The sequence below is a fragment of the Megalobrama amblycephala genome, linkage group LG17, assembly GCF_018812025.1.
Source record: "Megalobrama amblycephala isolate DHTTF-2021 linkage group LG17, ASM1881202v1, whole genome shotgun sequence".
NCBI classification, from domain to species: Eukaryota; Metazoa; Chordata; class Actinopteri; order Cypriniformes; family Xenocyprididae; genus Megalobrama; species Megalobrama amblycephala.
The window spans coordinates 10,982,450-11,009,124 of record NC_063060.1 but is presented as its reverse complement, the minus strand read 5'-3'; the positions used below and the strand labels follow the sequence as shown (position 1 = coordinate 11,009,124).

Sequence of the window (26,675 nt, the reverse complement as noted above, 5' to 3'; positions counted from 1 at the left end):
ATATTTGACAAAGTAATTTATTCCTGTGATGCAAAGCTGAATTTTCAGCATCGTTACTCCAGTCTTCAGTGTCACATGATCCTTCAGAAATCATTCTAATATGCTGATTTGCTGCTCAATAAACATTTATTATTATTTTCAATGTTGAAAACTACTTTTTTTTTCAGGATTCCTTGATGAATAGAAAGTTCAAAAGAACAGCATTTATCTGAAATACAAAGCTTCTGCAGCATTATACACTACCGTTCAAAAGTTTGGGGTCAGTAAGAACTTTTATTTTATTTTTTTGAAAAAAATTAAAGAAATGAATACTTTTATTCAGCAAGGATGCATTAAATCAATCAAAAGTGGCAGTAAAGACATTTATAATGTTACAAAAGATTAGATTTCAGATAAACACTGTTCTTTTGAACTTTCTATTCATCAAATAATCCTGAAAAAAAATATTGTACACAAATATTTTGTATAATTGTACACATTAAATGTTTCTTGAGCAGCAGATCAGCATATTAGAATGATTTCTGAAGGATCATGTGACACTGAAGACTGGAGTAATGATGCTGAAAATTCAGCTTTGCATCACAGGAATAAATTACTTTGTGAAATATATTCAAATAGAAAACAGTTATTTTAAATTGTAATAATATTTCACAATATTACTGTTTTTACTGTATTTTTAATTAAATAAATGTAGCCTTGGTGAGCAGACGAAACTTCTTTTAAAAACATTAAAAATCTTAGTGGTTCCAAACTTTTGGACCGTACTGTGTATATATATATATATATATATATATATATATATATATATATATATATATATATATATATATATATATATATATATATTATATATATATATATATATATATATATATATATATATATATATATATATATATATATATAGAAGATATAGAGACCTTGATATTCATTGAAGTTTGAATATAAAATAGTTATATAAAAATGTAGCCTAATATCTGGTATTTTTATTTGGACAACTCTGTCTATGTCCTAGTTTAACAAAGCTTTGCAAAGCCCATCTTGCAGCTACTGTATACTTTCACAATACACAGTTTCAAAGCAGCTTTACAGAACATGTTTCTATGATTAAGAGTAATCTGTTATCAGAGGTGACTGTTTCAGATCAATGTCCATATGGCAGAAATATACTGTTAAAATAATACAAATCATGCAGTTATCTAACATCATGTATTCACTTAAAAGAAAAGTTAAACACAAGTAAAACTTATATGCCCATTGTGTATTGTTAAAACAGGTCTCATATTTTGAAAGGACACATTAATGTTTCTCCAGTTATTAGGGGACATCAGAGCAGGGCCATGACTTTGAAAATATATTAGAATGCATTTCCACTTCTATCATGATTATACCCTTTGTACCTTTTTATACATTGTTGTGAATGTACATCTAAATTACTAATTACATACAAGAAACAAGTGGCTATTTTTGGAGCATCATCATGACTGTCACAAATGTTTCGCTTTCGTTTTTTAATTTTCGACTGCAGTACTGGGAAACTGCAAAATGCGGGCAGATGATGTAATACAGGTGTGTTTATAAAAGAATGCACGTGACCTGTCTGTATTTAAGCTCCGCTAGTTCACTTCAAGATGCATTCATATGTTTTTTTTGGTGTGTGTGTATGTGTGTGTTTTGAGGTTATGAAGGTCTGAAAATGGCTATAAAGGAACAGACAGTATTTGTGGTGTTTTCTTGGATTGTCTGTACTACTGCTACTACTACTACTACTGGACGTGACATCATCTCATCAATAGGTATATTATTATTTATATTTTAATTAAATTCAACATCAATACATTTATTTGAGTTTATTAATTTTTAAACCATTATTTTAGTGTTTTGTTCATATTTCTCTAATGTTTTTACACTGTTGCACTGATTTTATTCATTTGTGAGACACTTTTGATCTTAATACAGCTTTTGCCACAGTTTTTCCATACATAATTACATCTTCATACATTTACGCACATATATTTTAAGATTTACAATCCAATTTTTTTAGTTACTGATTCCAGTAATGACTAATTTTTAACTTTCTCTTTGCTTTCTTATATAATAAAACCTTTTCATTATGTATGTTAAAACAGTATAATAGAAATACCTGTTTTATAAAATGATATAAAAAAAAATGACGTGCAGATATAATTTTTTATAGAAAAAGTTGCACGGATTTTTGAGGAGGAGCAAGATCTTCTGGAAAGCTTTAGTCTCTACACTGATGCTGAAGAAAAGAATGTAGAGAGAATGAAGAGGTGAAAACACTTTCATTATTCCTTATAAAGAACTAAAGCATTTTTTTTTTTATTATTATAATGTTTTCAATTTACAGCAATAAACTGGTAGGAAATCAGTTGTGAATTTTTAGCAGTCTTGCAGTTTGTGTTTTTGGATCAAGACATATGTTATTAAATACATTAACTTAACCCTATAACTTTTGATGAACTTCAATCCAGTATTCTTCTGGTTCTTCAACTACTCACATTCTCTGACCCTGAGAACCCTGAGAAAACCATGAGAGACCCTGCGGCAGCTTACAAACTTCTCAGAAGAGTGACAACCAAAAGATCGATTATTGTTGAATACATTCAACTGCATCTTTATGAGAGTAAGAGTGCATTTTATGCTTTGACTGAAACATGTAAACATGTATCATCATAATTTATTAATAAAAATAAAAATCTGGGGCTGTATTCACAAAACATTTTATCTTACCACTAAGAGTTCTCCTTAATGGCAGTAAAAGTTCTTAGCTAAGATTTTTCTCTTAAAAGCTATTCACAAAGCTGCTGAGACCAACTTTTACAAAGGAATAGAGAGAAGTCTTAAGCTAAGAGAAAGGGCGGGGTTGTAACGAGTCGTCACACGAAGTGGGATAAATAAGCAGGTTTTTATTGACAAGTCTCGTGGTCAAACAGGCAGTGGTCAAACAGAGGCAAATAGGTATGGCAGGGATCAGGCAAAATCGTAGTCGTAAAACAGGCAATAGATCAGGGCAGGCAGATTTCAATAACAAGTCCAATAAACAATTAACAGTCCAAGGGCAGGCAGCAGAGAATCGTAGACGGGGAACAAACCGTGTCAATAACAGGCAGACAATCAGAATAATAAACGCTCAGAAATGCAAACCGTAGTAATACAAGACCTCGCAATGATGGTGAGGTTGAGAGGGGTTTAAATAGTCCAGATAATGCATGGCAGCTGGGTGTGGTGATTAGCGCCAAGGTACAGGGCTTGTGGGAAATGTAGTGTGTGTGTGAATGTGTGAATGTCAGTATTCAGGTGATGGCGCCCTCTGATGGCCAGAGGAGGGAATCACAGAGTTCGTCTCTGTGACAGGGGTTGACCCGATTGACCCTCGTTGCTGGACTATGCCCACAGTGATTGGCTGATGCGGGGAGGAGTCTCTGTCAGCGATTTAATCATAGAAATATTGTAGAATGAGGTATGATGTTGCAATATACAAATAAAGGTATTAAAATAAAACTGTTGCCACATTCAAATAAAGGTTTTAAAATGTAGGCTAAGTGTCACTAATTAAACATTTATGTTCAGCTAATTGTCTGCCTCTTACATGTGTCTCGAGAGCTTGCAGACAAATTATGTTGTATAAAAAAAGTTTTGGAGGAGCACATTCAAACGGTCTCTCTAATCAGCTTGAGTGGAGGTTTATATACACAGACAAGAGCCGACCTACATCGACAGTTTTCTGCATCCCTCCACCAACCCGTTCCTCACTCTCGGCTGGCTGGAGATACGAGGAGAACTCTGGATTTGTGCAAAATTCCAAGCTTGGAGCCCTCGATCCCCTTGGACAGCATGCCAAATACGCTTATTATATATATATATAATAAACGCTCAGAAATGCATAGTAATATATATATATATATATATATATATATATATATATATATATATATATATATATATATATATTTTTTTTTTTTTTTTTTACTCTATTTGATCATTTGTAAGTGTGAACTGGTGAAAACAACTGCCACAGCTAATCAGGCATTATCATTATTTATTTATTTATTAAAGATTTATTTTTGGCGTTTTATCGTTGATTCAAATCTATAAATCAAAATATGTAGGCCTATTGCATTTCTGAAGAAAGTGCTCAGCACCCAAGGCTCTATCGCTATTGCTTCAATGGTGTAAAGTGTCTTTGGGTGGATTGCTAAGGCGGATTGGCAGCAACAATCATTTTAGGACTGTTTTTGATTTTGTCTTAGTGACTTAGGTGTCCTCTTGACTACTCCTAAAATTTCACAGATTTAGAAGCTAGTTTTAGCGCTAAAATGCTTTGTGAAATACATAAGAGCAAAAATTTAGGAGTCCTAAAATTAGGACTGACACGCTCATTATTTTTAAGAGTTTCTCCTAAATCGGCAAGTGAAAACAAGCCCAGAAGATTAAGGTGAATGGTGATGAAAGCTTTCTTGCAATTTTATTAAACGTTTCAGTTGTTCATTGATTTGTTCTTGTGTTTAAAAATATTGTAGTGTATGAGAAACTGCTGGCATTTAAAGAGATCCCACAGGAGGATGTGGATGGTGCAGCTTCAGAACTGATCAGACTGCAAGAGTTCTACAAACTCTACCCACACAACATCACAAAGGGTAAAATGTCTGAAAAGAAATGTCAGTTTCACTTTATTTCTTTTCAAAATAAGTTCCAATCTTATTGATTCTTTCATTTCACATTTCACAGAAACATCTCTAAATGCAGATGAAGCCTACCATGTGGGGTTGGTCGCTTATAATGAGAATAAATTCCAGCATGCCTTTCACTGGTTTTGGTACAGTCTGGACAAATTAACAGAATACTCAACCACAACTGAGAAAAAGTTGCTCCGTTACCTTAGTTCCTCAGCCTATCGTTTTGGTAGCCTACCTGTGGCAATCTACTTCGGCCAACGGCTTCTAAATCTGGGTGAGGTCATGTTGACATGAAGTTTAATACTAATATTTTTATATGTGAGGTTGTGGGATTAGAGAAGTAAAGTTCTATATAAACTTATTTTCCTCAGATCCAACTAACGACGAAGTCAAAGTTGAGCTGAGCCTTTACAAACTCCTTCGCTTCCAGAGAACTTCAAATCCTGACATATTCACGCTAAACACAAAATCAAATAACTCTTATGAAGCACTGTGCAGAGGAGAAGTTGATGAGAGGGCAAGTGCAGTGTTTACAATTTAAATCATTATTTGACATGAAATTACAAACAGTCAATGTGAAGCTTTGTGTGTGGATTATAAGTCTATTATATTTTATAAAATCAGACCTCCAAGAGGCAGAGGGCGCTGTCCTGTAGGTACAGCACAGGTGGAGGAAACCCCAGACTGATGTATGCACCAGTGAAAGAGGAAGTGGAGTGGGACGAGCCTCGAATCATCAGATATCATGACATTATATCAGACAGAGAGATAGAATTCCTGAAGAACATCTCTATACCTCAAGTGAATATCTAAAACACACACACACACACACACACACAAAACATTAAGATATTTAATTGTCACTATTAGAATCTAATATCTTGTTAATAGTTTTGATGCTTTATTGTGCTATTCAATAGGCAAAAGTATTTGGATATTCCTTCTAAAATTTGGCTTGGCAACTTATTTCTATAGTGAAGACAATCTCGATATTGTAGATAATTGTTTGCTTCCTTTTTATTCATACTTTTATCTGATGTTCCATTTCCCTTGTGTGTCCTACTTTAGCTTTCTAGGTCTAGGATTAGACATCTAGGAGTCTCAAACATCCGTACTTCTCAAAGGTGATAATCTTTTATATTCACCCAAAATTGAAAAAAAAAAAAATATATATATATATATATATATATATATATATATATATATATATATATATATATATATATATATATATATATATATATATATTAGGGCTGGGCGATATATCTCATGCGATTCTCACGCGCATTTCGTCAGTAAAGCCGGTTCCCTGATTACCGCTAAATCGCCATCACCTGCTTTCAAATGGAGCGCCATTTAACAGACAGAGCCGTAGTTCACTGATAAGCCACGCAATATCACGTTCATATCGCAGATGAATCGCCTTCGATAATGAACGCGATATTTGCGTGGCTTATCAGTGAACTACGGCTCTGTCTGTTAAATGGCGCTTCATTTGAAAGCAGGTGATGGCGATTTAGCGGTAATCAGGGAACCGGCTTTACTGACGAAATGCGCGTGAGAATCGCATGCGATATATCGCCCAGCCCTAATATATGATGCATTAATGTTACATTATATTATTTATTTTATTAACTAATTAACCATTTTGTTCTCACTTCTTGGGAAGAAAAATGGAAACGGGAAACGAAATAGTTCAATTTGTTAACATAAGTGTTGCTTGAAACCATTCCCTTGTTTTCAGTGTTTTTCTGGAGGAAGACAACACTGTTCTTGCTCGTATCAGTCAGAATATTGCAGACATCACAGGACTCTCCATGGAATCCTCTGAATATCTACATGTACGGTTACAGTAAGAAAGAAATTATCTGTTCATACACAGGCAGGATATATTTTTATATGGACAACTCTTTATGTCCTAGTTCAACAAAGCTTTACAAAGCCTGTCTTCCAGCTAGCTTGGTCATACTTTCTTGCACTCAAAACATAAAGATTACTAAATGAATTTTAGACTTTCAGGCAACATTAGCCGCTTTTCACTTGGGTAAAGTTGGTTTTATATTCACACATTAGGACTTCTGATAAATTCAGACTTTCCAATAAATTAATGTTTGCGAATTTTTAAGTAGCGACATGATATTGACAACCAACGATTGTCAACTTACAACATTTTTCACAGTCGATCAAAATAGGCAAGTATTGTTTTAATGGCATATTTACTTGTGAATGCCCAATGTAGTGACTAACAAGGCTATTGAATATGGATGTCCGAATGTGCGAATATAAAACCACTGTCGGGCTGAAAGGTTCCAGTTGTGTTTCCACTTAAGCCTGGTATGGCAAGGCAGAACAATAGGCTATATGCACGGTTAGCCTACTTCCTGGTTGTTGTTAAGCCAGCTCGGGCATTTCCGGTGAACTGTTAGTTGCTATACATCGACACAAAACCATCAATGGTTGACTTTTTAATGTTGTATTTATATTTTAATGCAGTTATCACATTTACCTAATTTGCCAATAAACCAGTTTTATTGATTGCAATAAAGACGAAGCTATTGGGACGTTTAAAAACTATGTGTCTGTAATTAGACACACACACACATTTTTTCCCCAAGCACTTCAAATGTTATTTTTAATGTGATGACCACAAACATTATTTGTTCATCCTTCTGAGATTGTCCCCATTGTAAAACCGAACGTTTCAAAATGTAGGAAATTCAACATTTTATAGAAAACACTTATTTAAAAAGAAAAAAAAAAGAAAATAATTACCACTATAGCAGGTGGCGGCAAAGTAGCATTTATTTGCGCATATGTCAGCCATTTCCTCTAATCGTTTTTCACTTTGTTTTTGACTAAATATTAAACATTATAAAATAACTAGGTTTAAAAATACATTTTGTCAATGTTAAGTATGAAATACTCAACAACAACAACAAAAAAAAAATCAATAACTTTTCTTGTGAATTATAATAATTACACAGAAAGCGAGCCACACGCTCTCCCTTTAATCACAGCAGCGCAAGATCAATGATTTTGGCACAATTGTAAAAACACATTTTATTCAATTAATCTAACTAAGGTGCACATTAAATATTTAATTTTTGAAGCCTTTTTTCACATAAAAGTGTGGAAACTGATGGTCGAATTGAATTTAGCTGAGGAGGTACATATTTATTTATTTTTTTAAGGTCTTATGTTTGAATAACTAAATTAATGCTTACATGTATTACACTACTGATGCTCAACACACCAGCAAATGACATCTAACCGGAAGTTTTCGAGCTGGCTTATTATTGCGGAAGTTCTAAAGAACGCTCCGTGCATATAGCCAATATACAGTAACAAGAAGCGACACTCAGTAGAACGTTCCATTGCAACACCGGTGCCCAGCAGCAGCCCTGCGTTTCTGCCATTTTGTGGTGAAAGCGAGTCGGCAGCCCACTAGTTTCTATGGCAGTATCAGCTGCTTTGTTAAAAAAACGTACATTAAAGCTGAAATCAAACCTGAATGATGACAACAGAATAAAATACTATCACTAGTGATCATCAAATCCTTTTAACAGTTTATTTTACCCACTTTGTGTTTAAGTCTTCCACTTTCACAAAACCTTTGGTCTCTAGAAATCCAGACAGTTTGGGTTACAATTCTTTGAAGTTCAAGTATTAGCATTATAAACACTGAATTAATACCAACTTATAAAATTAAATTAAGGACATGCATCAGAAAAATTAGGAATGTTGGACAATAGGCTACATATAAATTTAACAGCTTGATTTTGCCGTGTTTAATGTCCGTTAAAGCAAAAGTGTCCAAAAGTGGGAATTATGGGATAACGGACACAGCAATGCATCATGTATTATAAGATTATGTTTGTAGCGTGATCCATTAAAATGTACAATATAACCTATTTCAGTTAAGACCTAGTGGAGTGATACTATTATTACTATTACTCCACTAGGTCTGAAATATATTGTTCGCTGCAAACATGATGATCTTAAATATATTAATTATTAATTTACTATTAATAAATGTGTAAAGTTGCATAAAATGGAAATACTCAATAAAGTAGGCTAACTACGTTACCTCAGATGGTTGAATGGTTGGATTCCACAACTGGTAAAATACAACATATATAAGACAATACATAATTTACGGTGGGAGCCATACAATTTACTGGTGACTTAATTTAAAAAACTGTTCTATTGCGCTTCTGATTTGGCAGTGAAATTCGCTGATTTTGGGTCCGTAAGCTGTGAAGGATTCTATGGTCCAGTTAGTATTTTCACCCCATAATGGCGGCCACGCTACCGGAGCGCCACGTAGTGACTGTTGCCCAAAAAGTATCGCCTCTTGGGTTCTATACTCTTTTTGATATAGCCCATTACACTATTCTCTGTGCGGTTGTCTAGTATTCGTGAAGCGACGTTCCCAGATAGCAAACGTACGCTGCAAGATGTCTGTTAAAGATCACTTCATCTGGAAAGCTTCTGCTGTTTACAAACATCTGATAGACATCTTTAAGATGTCAGTTTTACATACATTCTAAATCATAAACATCTTAAAGACATCTTCTAAACGTCTATTTGACATCTGACAGGGAACGTCCTATAGACATATTGCAGATGAGCAAACACTCTAAAAAAAATACGTCTTCCATACGTAAACACACACATCAAATAGATGTCTCCGAGATGTACGTGTGCTATCAGGGTCGCAACTCAGGACTGGTCACTTGTCTGTTGCCTGGCTACCAGTTTTTCTGTAGCTGGCTAAGCACTCTATTTGAGCAACGTAAACACAAAACTGGTTTAGTCTGTTTTTTTTTTGTTTTGTTTTTTTGGTAACATTTGCTAGAGTGCACAAGTGCTTTGAGGGCTGATAATAGGCTACATTTTTATATATACATTTTATATTAGAACTTCAATGGATATAAAGGTCCCTTAAATGAATAAATGTATTTTTCCATGTGAAGCAGGTGTTGTTTTACCTGAAAATTTCAATCATTTTCCAGGTTCAGAACTATGGGATTGGTGGCAGATTTGATCCACATTATGATGCATGGGTAAGATATATTAAAATAAAGCCAACTGAGAATACAGTATATTAACAGCAGTTTGTGAACACTATTTATACCCATACACCAATATTTCATTGATTCATAAAAGATGAGTCACTGTCTGGCCATTTCAGAATGGAGATTTTGGGCCCTATCATACACCTGGCGCAATGCGACGCCATGCAAGTGTTTTTTGCTAGTTTCAGCCCGGTGCGGTTATGGTTTCCATGTCCTGGGCCACGTTGTTTAAATAGCAATGCATTTGTGCCCATTTGTGCGCCCATGGGCGTGCTGGTCTGAAAACGAGGTGTGTTCGGGCACATAACTATGAAGCAACTGAAATAGATACATACAAGATAGCATGCATGAAATAGATACAATACATCTCATATCTTCAATCTGATGAAATGTTCCTATAAATATATTTCCCTTAAATGTGCATTTGGAATAATAAATAAATGTATTTCCCAACTAACCTGCTTGTATTTTTATTAACAGTGTTTTTCTCTGCCTGATTGCATTTCATACCTGTTGAATTTACAGTTTAAATTAATATGACTGATGAGCTCCCTTATGAAAATTAACCATGGTTTAATTATAGAAAAAATGTAGTAACCATGTTTTGTCGTGGGTTGATTACCATTTGTATTACCACAGTTTTACTACAAATACCATGGTTGATTTGTGGTTACCATGGTTTAATTATAACCATTGTTATTTTGGTTTTACTTGTAGTAAAACCATCGTTAATTTTCGTTAGAACTGTAGTAAAAAAAAGATGAATGAATGCGCCTTAACCGCCTAAAAGCAATTTAATGAGGTGTTAAAGGTGCTACAGAGGATGTTTTCGATGACTGAGAAACCAAAGACTGTGAGTTTTTGAAATGAGCGCAATGCGCATGCGTAAGAACAACCCCCCTCCTTCACAGCTCATTTCGAGGGAACGCTTCCCAAAACTCGTGCACGAGTATGCGTTGACAGTGCGACTGCTTTGGATATTATGAATTTTGACAAATGTTGTGAATTGCATACAGTGAAATGATTTTCAATGAAAAATGATGCAGAATAATGACTAAAATATTTAATTCAAATGAATAAATATGTTCATTCTGATCTCATTCATCAAGTCTCTCAAGCTGCAGCGTTACCGTTACTATTTAGACGAGCACTGACACGATGTGGTGAAATAATCAATTATGTTTACGAGCCAAGGCTTTCTCAGATAAATTCTGTACACAGCAATCATCAAAATATCTTCTCCTGTCTCTGAAAACGTCCGGATTTTGAAATTATCCCGCGGATGCTTATTTTAAGAGGCGTTTATTCAACTGGGTGTTGATATCACATTGAAAATATACATACCCAGAAAAAGCACTGCACTGCTTCGAGGAGCTCTTATGGTAATCAATTCCGCTGTTATAAAGGTCTATAGCAAATACGCCATGGCGCGAATGCAACTGGCTTTTAAAGGGAATGGGAGACGAGACTCTGGTTGGTTTATTGCAGGTTATGCCCAAAACACACCCATGACTCATTAAGAGAATAGGGACAACCTCTTTAGACAATGCGCCGGGCGCACCGACTATTTTCCCCGTCCTTAGGTGCTCTAAGCGATCCTGGGTGTAGTAACTTTCTGTTGATGTTCGAAGTGTTGACAAACAAAACAGAGGCTAGCTAGACCCTCCCTCCTCCTCCTCCTCCCCCTCCCCTCCGTGCTTCCTGAAAAAAGCATGTTTATTATGTTTCGTGGTCCAGGCTGCACCAGGTAGTTTTTGTTGCCATTTTTGGAGCTTGTGGCGACTACAGAGACCACGTTTTTTTACAGTGTGTTCAGGGGACAGGCAGCTAGCGGATAGTGAGGAGATGTTTGCTGTATGTGACAAAAAATGTTTTGGCCTAATAACGCGTGACATCACTTAGAGCACCTTTCAACTAGTAAAAGTTTATTCGGACACGCCGTAAGTGCACTTGCGCCTTGCGCTTTAGGCCATGCGTTTAGATCGTTAAAATAGGGCCCAAAGGTTCTAAGGATTTTATTACTACATGATTTTTCAATAGTATTACAGCACACCATGAGTGTACTATTAGCAATGTTTGTTTGCTTTTGGCATCTGACAGTGCGTTTGGACCTGGAAATGGTGACACGTGACATTAGACTTATGCTGCATTCACGCCACCTCGTATTTACCGGAATCTTGAAATGACAACACGTGACGTTATATTTGGAGCTGTTCCTTTTAGTCCTTGGACTGGGAATTGTGCATTTCCATGGCACCACTATCAACGCCTAAATGAATCTACAGCGGTCAGGTGGTACACTGGCCACGTGGTACAGTACATGTGGGAGCTTTCAGAAAACTCCCAGCTTACAAGCTGTAATTACGAGCAATACGAGGACGTGAACGCTTTTTACAAGAATCTCATAACTACAATTATGAGGAATTATGAGGCCGCGTGAACATGCCTTTAACAAGTGGTTGCTTTTTATGAGGCTGCCATTTGATTGGTCCCATCTCTAAAGTCCACTCCCAAACGTAACCACACCCCCATAAGTCATATATGGACTTGGGCTCTGTCCCAAATGGCACACTTCATTTACACTTATGTTCTTGTGCACTTACAATGGTTGCCGCGTACATGTGTCCCTTAAGTCCAAGAGACCGTAGTGTGTCCCATTTGTCATTTTAGGTTTCAGAAGGGTTTATATCGATATGAACCCTTGATGCGCACTTTTTCCGAGCCCCCACTGCAGAGAGCTCCGCTGCAGACGTCTTCCCGACAGTCAAAGCGGTGTTATGTCAGGAAAGTGCGGACCGCGAGTGTTTAGGGTGCCATTTGGGAGAGGGCCGGTATGGTGAAATTCTCAACCAGCAGGGCATTGTCCGCTGTTCATCAAATTGGAGAAATTAACAATATGTTGTAGTAATTAGCTAACATTTCTAAAACTCACATTTAAGGTTTGAATATCCAATTTATGTTGTAAATCAAAGTGTAATCTCTCTTCAAGTGTAATACTTAAAGTGATGCAGTCCTTAACCCAGAGAGAACCCATTGCTTGCATGCTAATTTGCTTTTATGACTTCAAACTGTCAATGAGAGCTTGATTATATATTGACTGATCAAATCATTGTAAGATAACTTATTGTTTGATCTTTCAGGATGTTGAAAATGGAAGGATTGCTACTTTCTTAATTTATGTAAGTCTTGAATGGCCATTGTTTAATTCAAATGGAATTGTAAACATTATAGGCTTACAAGACTTCAAAGTTACTTTTCGTATTACCTGTTTTGTACAGTCATATTGAACAATAACTCATGTGCTCTTGCTGTAGATGAGTGACGTGGAGATAGGGGGCGCCACTGTGTTTCCTAAAGTTGGAGTTGCATTGAAGCCAAAAAAGGTAAACCCTCAATTCACTGATCTATACAGTATTAGAATAATTTAAGTAAAATTAATGCATCCAACCTCTGCTTTTTAAGGGTTCAGCCGTGTTTTGGTACAACCTCCAAAAGAATGGCAGAGTGCATAATGATACACAGCATGCTGGATGCCCTGTGTTAGTGGGTAACAAATGGGGTAGGTTTTTATTAAATTCTTGCTGGATTACTCTTTTATAATGCATATTTTATATATAAATCTGTTAACAAGGCTACATTTCATTAAATTTCACATGACATTGAGCTATATTTTTTCTGGTGTCTTTTCAGTGGCTAATAAATGGATCCATGAGTTTGGACAGGAGTTCAGGAGACCCTGTTCTTTGTCAGTCTGGGAGTGAAAGACATTGTGACCATGTAGAAATCATATGAATTTTATCTGTACTATAGAAGTATTTGTACTCTATCTGCTGTATTTATTATGTATCATAAGTTTTTATCATGTAGATCTGTAGCATAAATATATATTGTATTTACATTTACTGTAATATACTTTAATAACTGTAATATACAGTAAAATAAAACAAGTTCAATACAGTAAAATTAAGTTTCAGCAAGATATCAATGGATAATCACATTACCTAAACTGGTCAATCCTACAGCCAGCAAGTGTGTTATTCCTGTAGAAGAGACACAAGTTATCTGAAGTTGTATTTAAAGCTTAATTTTACATGTTTCCTCTTCAGTCAGTGCTGGAATTATGATTGACATGTTTTACAAGTTTTGTGGTATGTGTAGTTGTGAATGTGTTGTACTGGTAGGCAGTATGTATATGACGTCTGAAACTGGATTATCTACAGTACAACCTCACATGCAGAGAACAAGACTGTCAATGTACATCAACTCTCACAGCAACACACAATATACTAATGATCATAATTTTACAAGAATTTAAACATTGTAACTATTATGAATAAATTAATCCTGTTTAAGGATTCAATTGTCAGTTTCTCTCTTCCTAATCAATTGGTTTAATATTATTTATTACCTTTTGGTTGGTTGTTATGGCAGCTCTATTATGAATTCATACTGAATTGCACCGAATGCCTGTGTTGCTATTGCTGATTTATCATCTTTATTGTCTTTTAAAAAAAATATTCTAATGAATGAAACTGCAACATAATTTTCTCTATTTTCAGCCAGTTTCTTAAGACTCAATTAATGTTTAGACATACATAACTTTTTTAGAGGTTTTGTCTCCTAACTGTTTCAAATATATAAAGTGCTCTACTCTCAAACCTGCCAATGCAACGTAATCTCATCAGAATACGTGTATTTTTAATGTAAAGTGTGGTTCTACCACATGTACATCTACTTATGTTTTCATACACACAAAAACGTACAATGTTGACGTATAGCACTAAAACGTAAAAATACGTATTAACAGCAATAAAAAGTAAATCATTTACGTATCCAAGTGTGAATGTGTATGAATTCCCATGTATTAATATTAAAATCGTGACATTAATGTTTTAAATCAGTTGTCATATCAATGCATGTTTCAGTCGCATTTATTAAATGCCGTTTATTTATCTACTTAATATGAAATAACAGTTCTGTTCGCGACTTGTGCTGCAAACTCTTTTCAGAGGATTACATAATGTTAAACAAGACTTTAAAACCTTAAAATGAACAACATTTCTGTAATTGTTTAACCATTTTGTAATATTTAGTTTGTTTGCTGTGTGACACAGAAGGCGTTTTTTCCTATGCAGCGACTGACAATACAACCGGATACACCAAACAACATAATTTCACAAATCACATCAATTTTATTTGTTTGCTGTACTCCAAATCTTTATAATCCATATGTTTACAAGGAACAAATCCAAATTCAGCCCTTTATCCATCAATCTTCATCTTCATTCTCAGCAGCGACCGTCACGGTCAAAGCCCGCGCTCGTTGTTTTCACAACAAAACCCGCCCAATTGCTACTCAAACCTAGCCCAAAACCAGCCCAATCGCGTTTTGGGCGGGGGGCCCCTTGGGGAAAAAAATCATTCCAGGGGGTAAAATCTGTGTTTTTGGTGGAGTTCCCCTAGTAAAATTTGCATTTGCATTGCAAAATTGCATTGGATTCTTATTTTCATGGATTAATAAATTAAATTGTACCCCATAAAAAATGTAAAAAAAATACTGCCAGAGAGGACTGCGAATGCAATTCATCATCATTTGTACAGAACCCCTAAAGGGACGTGGTGGTGGAAAAAATTGGGATGGGAGGAAAAAATGTTTTTCAAATCTTTTACGTTTCCCTGAGAAACTTTGCGTTTAGTTGCCACTAATCCTATTAGATATTCGCGTTCCCTCGCAAAGATATTATCGTTCCCTTGCTGTGAGCTAGGACAAACACTTCCTCTTTAATGTCCCGCTGGCTGGCAGTAGGAGTGTCAGCTTCATAGATTAATAATGCGCACAATAATGCGCGACTCATAGAGTTTGAACTTGTTGAACTCAAATATAAAGAAATGCAGTCAGTGCTTAACTCAAGCAGTTCAGTAAAGTTGCCGATATATTCACAGATTCGAACTTCCCAGATAGCTTGTGAGCTACCCAGCTAACAATTTTTGGTTCTCAGAACATTCTGGGAATGTTAGTTTCTGGTTCCCAGAATACGTTCTGGGAACGGAATGGACTTCAACAAACCATGTCTTGTTTTGAACTGTTATTTAATCAATAGAAATATATTATAAATAATCAAAGCACATAAACCTTATGGAGGATTAAATAAGATTCAATTTATGCATTAATATGTAAGATTTTGTAAATTGTATCACTGAGACTGTACCACAAGCAGATTTTACGTTTCTTAAGCGACAAACAATGAATTCAACACAATATGGGGTTTTTAAAATATTAATTTTATTCACAGACATTAAAAAATGAATAACAATTATGTGACTGCTGCGCATTATTTTTGTGCATTATTAACGTATGGAGCTGACTGAAACACTACTGCCAGCCAGCGGGACATTAAAGAGGAAGTGTTTGTCCGAGCTCACAGCAAGGGAACGATAATATCTTTGTGAGGGAACGCAAATATCTAATAGGATTAGTGGCTCAAATGTTCGTTTTAATGTTATATTTTTACAAAAATGTTCATTTTCCTACACATTTCTGTCCATTATGTTTTATTCTTTTAACATTCTGTATAAAATGGGTATGTTTAGGTTCGGGATGGGGTTTCTTACATTTATCTACAAAACAATAAAATGGAAATTATACATATATTTTTATGACATGAAAGAAAATATTTTGTTTTTTCGCTGTAAAAACGTAAGTATTTTTACGTTTTAGTGCTATAAATATGTCAATATTGTACGTTTCAGCACCTTTATAAATGTACAAAAATGTACGTTTTGTGTCTTTGAAAGTTACATATTTATACCTACGTATTAACAATGAGACCAGGCTGAAATATCTTACCAAGAAATTTCAGTAGACAACAAACTCCAAACAAAATGAGGTGTGAAAAATTATTAGTGATCTAGGAGCTTTATAAAGTGGATGCCATTGGAAACTCAGTAAGTCTATCCCCCACAGCCTCGGTTTCATACCCATCATGCTGCTGCTCTAAATAAGGTCTATTAGCCCTCAGTTTTTAGCTGCAGTGGTTTGTTTTTGTCTATGCTATGTTGGTTTGCTGCAGTTTGTTAGATTTAAGACGTTTAGATTTAAGACTCTAAGACTTTGTACTCCTGTTTTTAATTTGTTAATAAAAATCCCTGCTGTGATTAGATCCTGCCTCTACGCTTCCTTGTTGACACAGAGCTCACTCATGTAAAGTTTCGCTTTTGTTTTTGTTCTCAGATAATACGAATATTGAAAAGTGGTGAATACAGGTGTGTCTCTATTTGGTGTCTACAAAGGTGTGTGTCTGTATTTAAGCTTGATTGCAAGATACACATGTAAACAAGTTGGGTTTTGAGATATTGAAGATTTGATAATGGCCGTAAAGGAACTGAGAGTATTCATTGTGTGTATTTGGACTGTCTATTCTGCTGCTGGGCATGAATTCTTCTCATCAACAGGTTATTATTTCAGTTCAGTATCAATCGGTTATATTTTAAATATAGCTTTTTTTATTCTTAATAATTTAATGTTATATTGTTTTGTCCATATTTCCATATTTTTGTCATATCAAGTTAATTGTATATTTTCAACATTTTACAATAAGGTCTCATTTGTTAACATTAGTTAATCTAACATGAACTAATAATGAGCAATATTTAGCAATCTTTGTTAATGTTAGTAAAAATATAGTTGTCCATTGTTCATGTTAGTTCACAGTGCATTAACTAAATACAACTTTTATTTCAATAATGTGCTAGTAAATGTTGAAATTAACATGAACTAAGATTAATAAATGCTGTAGATGCTGTTCATTATTAGTTCATGTTAACTAAAGTACTTAACTAATGTTAACTAATGAAACCTTATTGTAAAGTTTTACTGTTTTCATTTGTCCAAAATGAACAATGCCACAGTTTTTGCCATACTTTCAACACTGATGCACTCATACATAACATTATAGTTGTTACATACTGCTTGGAGACACAAAGGTTGAGTATCCAAATGCAGCATTTATTGAAGGGTAATCCAAATACATAGCCCAATAAACAGGCTAGAGGTCATAAACACAGGGTAAAAAGTCCAACACAAAACGCCATGCAGTGAGTTCTGGGAAATGTAGTTCATGATAGATAGATAGATAGATAGATAGATAGACCCTTTATTGTCCCCCAAGGGAAATTTGCTTTCACAGACTCTGTCAATACACAAAAATAAGGACAATAATAACAATATACAAAAAGACAACGCATACAGGATCTTTTCAGGTTACAAATTGTTTAAAGCAGCAATGGCAGAAGGGACAAAGCTTTTACTGAAGCGTTCCCGCCTCCACCTTAAAGTTCTGTATCTGCGGCCTGAGGGCAGCAGAGAAAAGTAAATGTGGAGAGGGTGGTCCAAGTCTCTACTGACTGTCCGAGCCATGCATGTAACAGCTTTGCTGTTAAGAAGAGAGAGAGATCCGTAATGGGTAAACTGATAATTTTGGATGCTGTGCATGTGACCTTAATGAGCTTATTTCTATTAGTGATGGAAAGCATGTTGAAGTAACAAGGGGAACAGTAGAGGAGGATGGGTTGGATGATGCTAGTGTACAACAATAACATAAGATGTGGGGTGACAGAAAGGGCATGAAGCCTGCGAGGAATATGGAGTCTCTGTTGGGAACGTTTATATATATCTCTGACATGTTGTTCAAAGTTGAGTGATATGGCAATGGACTAGGGAGGAGTGCCATGTAGAGGATATCAAGGGCACTCCAGCTGGTGATCGTGACAATAGTTACTCTCTTTCACTTTTTAATTCCATTATTGACTAAACAATATTAACTCTCTCTTTGGCTTCTTACCTATAAACCTTTTCATTATAATTCAAATGATGTTAAAATTAATTAATACATAAATTAAAATTCCTTTTGACAATTAAGTGCAGATTGTTTTATAGATCAAATTGCACAGCTATATGGGAAGATGAAAGACCTTCTGAAGGTCTTCAGTCGATGCATTGATGCTAAGAATGTAGCGACAACGAAGAGGTAAAAACACATGCATTATTCCCTATACCATTGAACTGCAAGATTAACGTGTTATTATTATTATTAAAAAGCATTCAATTTTGGGATGGATGTTTAACAATAGTTTTAGATCAAGGATTATGTTATTGAATTACAACTTTTGATGAACCCCTGTCTTCAATCCAGTGTTCTTCTGAATCTTCTGCTTTCATACTCTGACTCTGAGAACCCTGAGGAAGCCATGAGAAACCCTGTGACAGCTTACAGACTCCTCAGACAACTGAGAAATGATTTGATATTTATTGAAGAACACATTAAGCCAAATCTTTATCAGTGTAAAGAGTATCAGGATGAGTTGGACGCAAAGCTCCTAGAGATCCCACAGCTGGAGGACTTGGATGGTGCAGCTTCAGGACTGATCAGACTGCAAGAAATCTACAAACTCCACCCAGAAGACATCACAAAAGGTAAACTGTCATGCAGTTTTGCACCAATGCAAATTCACTGAGAGAGTTTCACTTTTTCTATCTGATTGATCCTTTCATTTCACGTTTCACAGAAACATCTCTAAATGCAAATGAAGCCTACCATGTGGGGTTGGTTGCTTATGATGAGCATAAATTCCAGCATGCCTTTCTCTGGTTTCTGTACAGTCTGGACAGATTAACAGAATACTCAACCACTACTGAGGAAGAGTTGCTCAATTATCTTAGTTCCTCAGCCTATCATTTTGGCAGCCTATCTGTGGCAATCTTCTTCAAACAGCAGCTTCTAAATCTGGGTGAGGTCATGGGGTCCTGAATTTAATAGCCTACTAATATTTTTATATTTGAGGTTGGCAGAGAATTTTGCTAAAATGTTGTGATTAAAGTCATAAACATCTTTGCCACAGATCCAAGTAATGATGAAGTCAGAGTTCAGCTGAACTGGCTCCTTCACTTACAGAGCAACCCTGACATATTCACACTGAACACAGAGTCAAGTAACTATGAGACACTGTGCAGAGGAGAGGTTGATGAGAGAGTAAGTGCTGTGTTTAAAATTTAAATCATTATTTGACATGAAATTACAAATGGTCAATGTGAAACTTTGTGTGTTGATTGTAAGTCTATTATATTTTATAAAATCAGACCTCCAAGAGGCAGAGGGCGCTGTCCTGTAGGTACAGCACATGTGGAGGAAACCCCAGACTGATGTATGCACCAGTGAAAGAGGAAGTGGAGTGGGACGAACCTCAAATCATCAGATATCATGGCATTATATCAGACAGAGAGATAGAGATCCTGAAGAATATCTCCAGACCTCAAGTGAATATATAAAAAACACACAAACACACACAAAAAAATATTTAATTGCTGTTATAATTGTCAATATAATCTAATTTCTGGTTGATACCATTGATGATGTTTTATTGTGCAATTTAATGGGGAAAAGTATGTCTATACTTACATGTGTTTTCCATTAAAATGATCAGGTTTGGCCCCTTAGTTGTAGTCAAATCTATGGCATATAATGACTAGAGAATTGTGTCTCAAATGTTCATAAATACTTTGGGAATGCTGTCGGGCTAAACTGTTCAAAGCATTTACTATACGTGTGTGTTGTTTGGGTACCCACATACATTTGGCTGTGTATATTTATTTATATTTAATGTTTTATTTCTTGTGGCATAGCTTTCTAGGTCTCAGGTTGGAAAGGGCACAGTCTCAGACTTACGTACTTCTCAAAGGTGATAATTTAATCATTGAAGGATCATCCAAAAATGAAATGAAAATTCTGTCATCATCTGACAATGACTCTGAGTGAATTATGTCTGAATGACTGAATTGTTTCTTTAACAGGGTGTTTAGTAGCACTATATATACACTGCATAAAAAATTTAAAGGAACACTTTGAAAACACATCAGATCTCAATGGCGAAAAATATCATGCTGGAAATCTATACTGATATGGACTGGGTATTGGTGTTAGGAAGGAAAGGATGCCACATCGTTTGATGGAAATGAAAATTATCAACATACAGTGGACTGAATTCAAAGACACCCTGAAAATCAAAGTGAAAAAGTGATGCAGCAGACTAGTCAATTTTGCTGAAATTTCATTGCAGCAACTCAAAATGGTACTCAGTAGTTTGTATGGCCCCCATGTTCCTGTATGCATGCCTGACAACATCAGGGCATGCTCCTAATGAGACGACGGATGGTGTCCTGGGGTTTTTCCTCCCAGATCTAGACCAGGGCATCACTGAGCTCCTGGACAGTCTGAGGTGCAACCTGGTGGCGTCGGATGGACCGAAACATAATGTCCCAGAGGTGTTCTATTGGATTTAGGTCAGTCGAGTGTGGGGGCCATTCAATGGTATCAATTCCTTCATCTTCCAGGAACTGCCTGCCTCTCGCCACATGAGGCCGGGCATTGTCGTGCACCAGGAGGAACCTAGGACCCACTGCACCAGCGTAGGGTTTGACAACGGGTCCAAGGATTTCATCCCGATACCTAATGGCAGTCAGGGCGCCATTGTCTAGCCTGTAGAGGTCTGTGTATCCCACCCAAGGATATGCCTCCCCAGACCCTTTCACGTCTGTCACATGTGCTCAGGGTGAACCTGTTCTCATTTGAAAAGCACAGGGTGCCAGTGGCAGACCTGCCAATTCTGGTGTTGAATGGCAAATGCCAATCAAGCTCCACGGTGCCGGGCAGTGAGCACAGGGCCCACTAGAGGACGTCGGGCCCTCAGGCCACCCTCATGAAGTCTGTTTCTGATTATTTGGTCAGAGACATTCACACCAGTGGCCTGCTAGAGGTCATTTTGTAGGGCTCTGGCAGTACTCATCCTGTTCCTCCTTGCACAAAGGAGCAGATACCTGTCCTGCTGATGGGTTAAGGACCTTCTACAGCCCTGTCCAGCTCTCCTAGAGTAACTGCCTGTCTCCTGGAATCTCCTCCATGCTCTTGAGACTGTGCTGGGAGACACAGCAAACCTTCTGGCAATGGCATGTATTGATGTGCCATCCTGGAGGAGTTGGACTGCCTGTGCAACCTCTGTAGGGTCCAGGTATCGCCTCATGCTACCAGTAGTGACACTGACTAACTGTCAGAAAAGATGAGTAGGGGGAAAAAAAATGTCAGTGGCCTCCACCAGTAAAACCATTCCTGTTTTGGGGGTCATCTCATTGTTGCCCATCTAGTGCACCTGTTGTTAATTTCATTAACACTAAAGCAGCTGAAACTGATTAACAACCCCCTCTGCTACTTAACTGACCAGGGGTGCGTTTCCCAAAGCGAACTATGGTCGCAAGTTCCGTCGTTACCAATAGAGTTCAATGGGACTTACGACCATGGTTCACCAACGATGCTTTCGGGAAACGCACCCCAGATCAGTATCCCAGGAATTTAACTGACTTCATGCTATTCTCTGATTAAAAAGTGTTCCTTTAATTTTTTGAGCAGTGTATATTATACAACTTGCATAAGCTTTTACATAAATGAATGTTAACCTAGAATAATAAATGATCTAAAAGTACGTTTGTTAGTTCATTTGCATTTGTTAGTGTACATTGTTAGTTTATGATACTTCCAATTAACTAATGTTAACAAATTTGAACTTTTTATTGTAAAGTGCTACTAAAAAATATTTTCTTTATTTACAGTGTTTTTCTAAAAGAGGATTACACTGTTGCTCGCATCAATCAGAGGATAGCAGACATCTCGGGACTCTCCATGGAATCTGAGGAATCAGAGGAATCTCTACATGTAGGTCACAGTGAGAAAGAAATCATCTGTTCATACACAGGCAGCTGTCTAGTTTAATAAAGTTTTGCAATGTCTTGCAGCTAGCTTGGTCACACTATCACACAAAATAATAATAAAAACTGGTTTGCCCTTTTGTAACTTTTGTCAAAAAGTGGCACATATGAGCTCTGGGGACTGATATTATATTTTTATGTATTCTTTCACTTTTTATTCACTAATCATATTCACCATATTATATTTGTTTTATATTCACTCTTCAATTGATGAAACATGTTTTCTTTCTATGAAATATGAGTGGTGTAATCACTTTCCAGGTTCAGAATTACGGGATTGGTGGCAGATATGAACCACATTATGATGCATGGGTAAGATCATATGCTAAAATACAGTCATGACATCAGTTTGTATGCCAACCCTGAATTCGACATGTGTTCCCTCGGGAATTTCTATGTGGTTTTGGATTTCTGAGTTAAATAAGGTCTGATAATTACATGAAAAAAAGACTTTCCCATTGCCCCTGATCCTTTTTTTGAAAACTCATGTGTTTCACTTCACAGATAAAATATGCTTTAATTGCAGACGTTTTTTGTTGGCGATGAATCAACATTTCAATACTTAATGTAATTTTTAGCCTATCCATGCTTCGTTAACATCACAATATGTACCTGTGTAGCCAGGTGGTCCAATGCTGTGCCAAATTCTGACCTCCTGCCAAACTCCTATTCCCTTTCTTGAGGTCATCTATAAAGCCCAATCCCACACATAAACCTACCTCCACATTTAACACTAATCATACTAGCACTGACAAACAGAGTTCAGTACAACAGTTAGAGTCTTGTTCGACTTTTGTTGTCAGTCATCTGTTGTCTGTGTGAAATTGATGTTGTAGAACAAAATGTGCAAGTCTTTCTCCTCAAGTGATGTGGTCCTTAAAGGCAGAGTAGGTAAAAAATAAAAAACTTTTTTTCAAAATTTGTTTAAACTTTATTTATATATCAATACATAATTAAAATGTAAGTACTCTGAAAAAGAAAGTATAAAAATCGAGTGTCTGTAGACCTCTCACGACTGTTTTAAAGACAGCTCATTATTTCCATTCACTCCACCCCCTCCCTTCTGGGCTCCTTCCAAAGCCACGCCCCCAAAACGCATGAACGTGTGACTCCGACCACTGAGCTGGAAGACGCATTATTTACCTGAGACGAGCGGAGAGGAAGGAGCACAGTGCATGTAGTGACATCATGTCAGAATCACATGTAATAAAAATAACTTTATAATTATGAAGATAAACAAACAAGATGTATTTTAGTACTCACTATCAAGCTAGCATATTGATATTGGTAAAGTTTAAAATGTATATTTTTTGATTCGCTAACGAGCTAGTTATCTATAAGGCAAAGCTAAAAACAGGTTGCATGATACACGTTTTTCCATTACCATCATTTACACTGTGATGAAGATGAATTTCGTGTAAGATTCATAACATATACGTTGTTCTACAGATAAACAGAGTAACATACACTCAAATATCAACTCACAACTGCATTGCAGACACAAATAATAACACACACATACAACAAAGTGTGTACGACACACACAGATACAAGATAAAGACATCAGTAAACAAAGGTAGAGAATATAAAACAAAACAAAGGCGAAAAAAAACGTGCAGGTAAACTTACAGGTGAACATGGTAAAAGAGTTAGACAGAGGGTAAATATAGTTCTAAGAAAAGTTCCTAGATGCGGAGTAACGTTAGGCCTACTATCTGTTAAACATGTATTTAGTTATCTAAAGCAAAATTATGCACAATTCAACACTATAGCTATCATCTTGAGCTAGGCCTATAGATTATTTATCGTCTCTACTACGGCTCGCTAAGTAATGTTATGTTAGCTATATTACGCAGTTATGTGTGCTAATGACACATGCTTCATGAACAAATAAACAAAAAAATATGTATGATCAAAATACAAAAAGAAAGATTTACCTGTCCAGCAGAAATAAAGCCATCAAGGAGTCACTTTTCAGCCCCTTGAGTTCCCTCAGTTCTCGCCATCGCTGGAAAGCTACGCTGATATTAACTCGCGTTTTATTTCTTTGTTTATCCAAAGACTTTTTGTTCATTGCCTTTTCTTGTACTGTTACTGTCTTCCTTTTTTGCCTGGTTTGCCTTCACTAACTGCATAGGCCGGTACTGTGAATTTTGCTTGCTGTTTCTCTGCCATTGTTTTGGTATTCCTAGGATCCATGCCTCTTGAATTCCCCAAATCAAACGTGCGCGCGCAAGTGGGCAGGTCATGTGTGGCAAAAGGGTGGTTGCCATGGTTGCGAGAGAGTGACAGTCGCCTAAGTCAATCCTATGTTTCGTCCCGGATGGAAATAATGAGCTGTGTTTAATACAGATTAAACGGTATAGAGTCACTCGATTTTTATACTCTTTTTATCAGAGTTCTTACATTTTAATTATGCATGGATATATAGAAAGTTTAAACAAATTTGGAACAAAATTTTTTACCTACCCTGCCTTTAACTCAAATAGAACCCATGGCTCAAAATGCCTAATTCACTTGTAGGACTTTAAACTAAACAGCTCTATTCTGTCAGTAAGATCTTGATTACATACTAATTGAATCATTCCAAGCTAACTTAAAAATATTTGATCCCACAGGATAATGAGAATGAAAGGATTGCTACATTCTTAATTTATGTAAGTGTTGCCCTGTTCATTAGCTCAAACATTTCTATTTATATTCATATTACCTGAGTTGTACAATGAGCAATAAGTGATGTTCTGTTGCTGTAGATGAGTGATGTGGAGATAGGGGGCGCCACTGTGTTCCCTAAAGTTGGAGTTGCATTGCAGCCAGAAAAGGTAAATGCTTAATATATGAATAATTAGTAAAAGGTTTCCTCCACAAGTCAAATTCAAGCATCTGTTCTCTGCTGCTTAAGGGTTCAGCTGTGTTTTGGTACAACCTCCACAAGAATGGTACACTGGATTTGAAAACGCTGCATGCTGGATGCCCTGTGTTAATGGGTAACAAATGGGGTAGGTTAACTGACATGGATTACTCCTTTTATGGTGTTTATCATCTATAATGTATAAATAAATCTATGTTAATATGACTATATTTCATTTCAGTTTGTAATGTAACATTGAGCTATATATTTTTTTCTTTCTTTTCAGTGGCTAATAAATGGATCCATGAGTATGGACAGGTGTTCAGGAGACCCTGTTCTTTGTCAGACAGGGAGTGAAAAACAGTGTAACCAATGTAGACATCATATGAAGTGTATCTGTACTATAGAAGTACCTGTTATATTTATTATGTATCGTGAGTTTTTATAATGTACAATAGATCATCTGATCCCAGGTGAAAAGGAAATACATTTTTTTTTTTAAATTGTGTTTTTTTGTTTTTGTTTTTTAGACACACATAATATATTAAAATTATACTACACTGAGTATATCAGTACAATATCAGTGTCTTTGTGACTGAACTCTGCTCACTGTAAGTGGTGTTGTTGGGTTTCTTATGTTCATTGTAACTCAGAGTGCTGTAGAGTGACGACAGACAAGAGAATAAAAATGGACACTCATATGTCAAGCTTGATGAGGATATAGTCAAAAGGTAAATTGAGAGGTTAACGAAATTCTAATGAATATCAATGCAAATTATAATACTAGGCTATATATTCAATCATGGAAGCAAAACTTTTATTCATTGGTTCACAGAAGTAGCATAACCTTTTACAAGTACAAAAAAGTAAAACTGAACAACATTAATTTTAAGTATGCTTATGGCAATACTTAAAGGTCCCGTTTTTCGTGGTTTTTTGAAGCTTTGATTGTGTTTATAGTGTGCAATATAACATGTGTTCATGTTTCGCGTGTAAAAAAACACAGTATTTTTCACATAATTTACTTATCTGTATACCGCTGTTTCCACTGTCATAAAAACGGGCTGATGGCTTCCTTGTTCTATGAAGTCCCTCCTTCAGAAATACGTAACGAGTTCTGATTGTGCCAGCGGTTCCTGTGTTGTGATTCGACAGCAGCTTAGCGTACCCAGAGCCATAGAGAGAGCGCACCTTGCCCGGAAAGGTCACGCCTCTTACCATAACGTGTGCTGCAC

The 26,675-nt window shown here is 36.1% G+C and overlaps 2 protein-coding genes across 2 annotated transcripts; both read left to right on the top strand.

The window, feature by feature from the left end:
• The first annotated feature begins 975 nt into the window (after positions 1–975).
• On the top strand, positions 976–14,133 carry LOC125251692 (prolyl 4-hydroxylase subunit alpha-2-like). Its single transcript, XM_048164782.1, has 14 exons — positions 976–1,796; positions 2,198–2,294; positions 2,496–2,647; positions 4,545–4,661; positions 4,753–4,974; positions 5,072–5,217; positions 5,325–5,501; positions 5,769–5,824; positions 6,445–6,541; positions 9,716–9,766; positions 12,919–12,957; positions 13,093–13,161; positions 13,241–13,337; positions 13,469–14,133. Exons 1-14 carry the CDS (start codon positions 1,697–1,699, stop codon positions 13,537–13,539), a joined length of 1,491 nt encoding a protein of 496 aa, XP_048020739.1. The 5' UTR covers positions 976–1,696; the 3' UTR covers positions 13,540–14,133.
• Positions 14,134–17,027: 2,894 nt separating this feature from the next.
• On the top strand, positions 17,028–26,277 carry LOC125251844 (prolyl 4-hydroxylase subunit alpha-1-like). The gene is made up of 13 exons (XM_048164949.1): positions 17,028–17,230; positions 18,714–18,804; positions 18,970–19,250; positions 19,343–19,564; positions 19,676–19,806; positions 19,914–20,090; positions 20,457–20,512; positions 22,434–22,536; positions 22,851–22,901; positions 25,208–25,246; positions 25,343–25,411; positions 25,492–25,588; positions 25,727–26,277. Exons 1-13 carry the CDS (start codon positions 17,146–17,148, stop codon positions 25,795–25,797), a joined length of 1,473 nt encoding a protein of 490 aa, XP_048020906.1. The 5' UTR covers positions 17,028–17,145; the 3' UTR covers positions 25,798–26,277.
• Positions 26,278–26,675: the final 398 nt, after the last annotated feature.

Coding starts and splice junctions, on each gene's coding strand:
- LOC125251692 (XM_048164782.1), top strand. CDS start 1,697: ATGGCTATAAAGGAACAGACAGTATTTGTGGTGTTTTCTTGGATTGTC. Junction 4,975..5,071: donor CCAACGGCTTCTAAATCTGG/GTGAGGTCATGT, acceptor TATTTTCCTCAG/ATCCAACTAACGACGAAGTC. Junction 12,958..13,092: donor TTGCTACTTTCTTAATTTAT/GTAAGTCTTGAA, acceptor CTCTTGCTGTAG/ATGAGTGACGTGGAGATAGG.
- LOC125251844 (XM_048164949.1), top strand. CDS start 17,146: ATGGCCGTAAAGGAACTGAGAGTATTCATTGTGTGTATTTGGACTGTC. Junction 19,565..19,675: donor ACAGCAGCTTCTAAATCTGG/GTGAGGTCATGG, acceptor TCTTTGCCACAG/ATCCAAGTAATGATGAAGTC. Junction 20,513..22,433: donor GACTTACGTACTTCTCAAAG/GTGATAATTTAA, acceptor CTTTATTTACAG/TGTTTTTCTAAAAGAGGATT.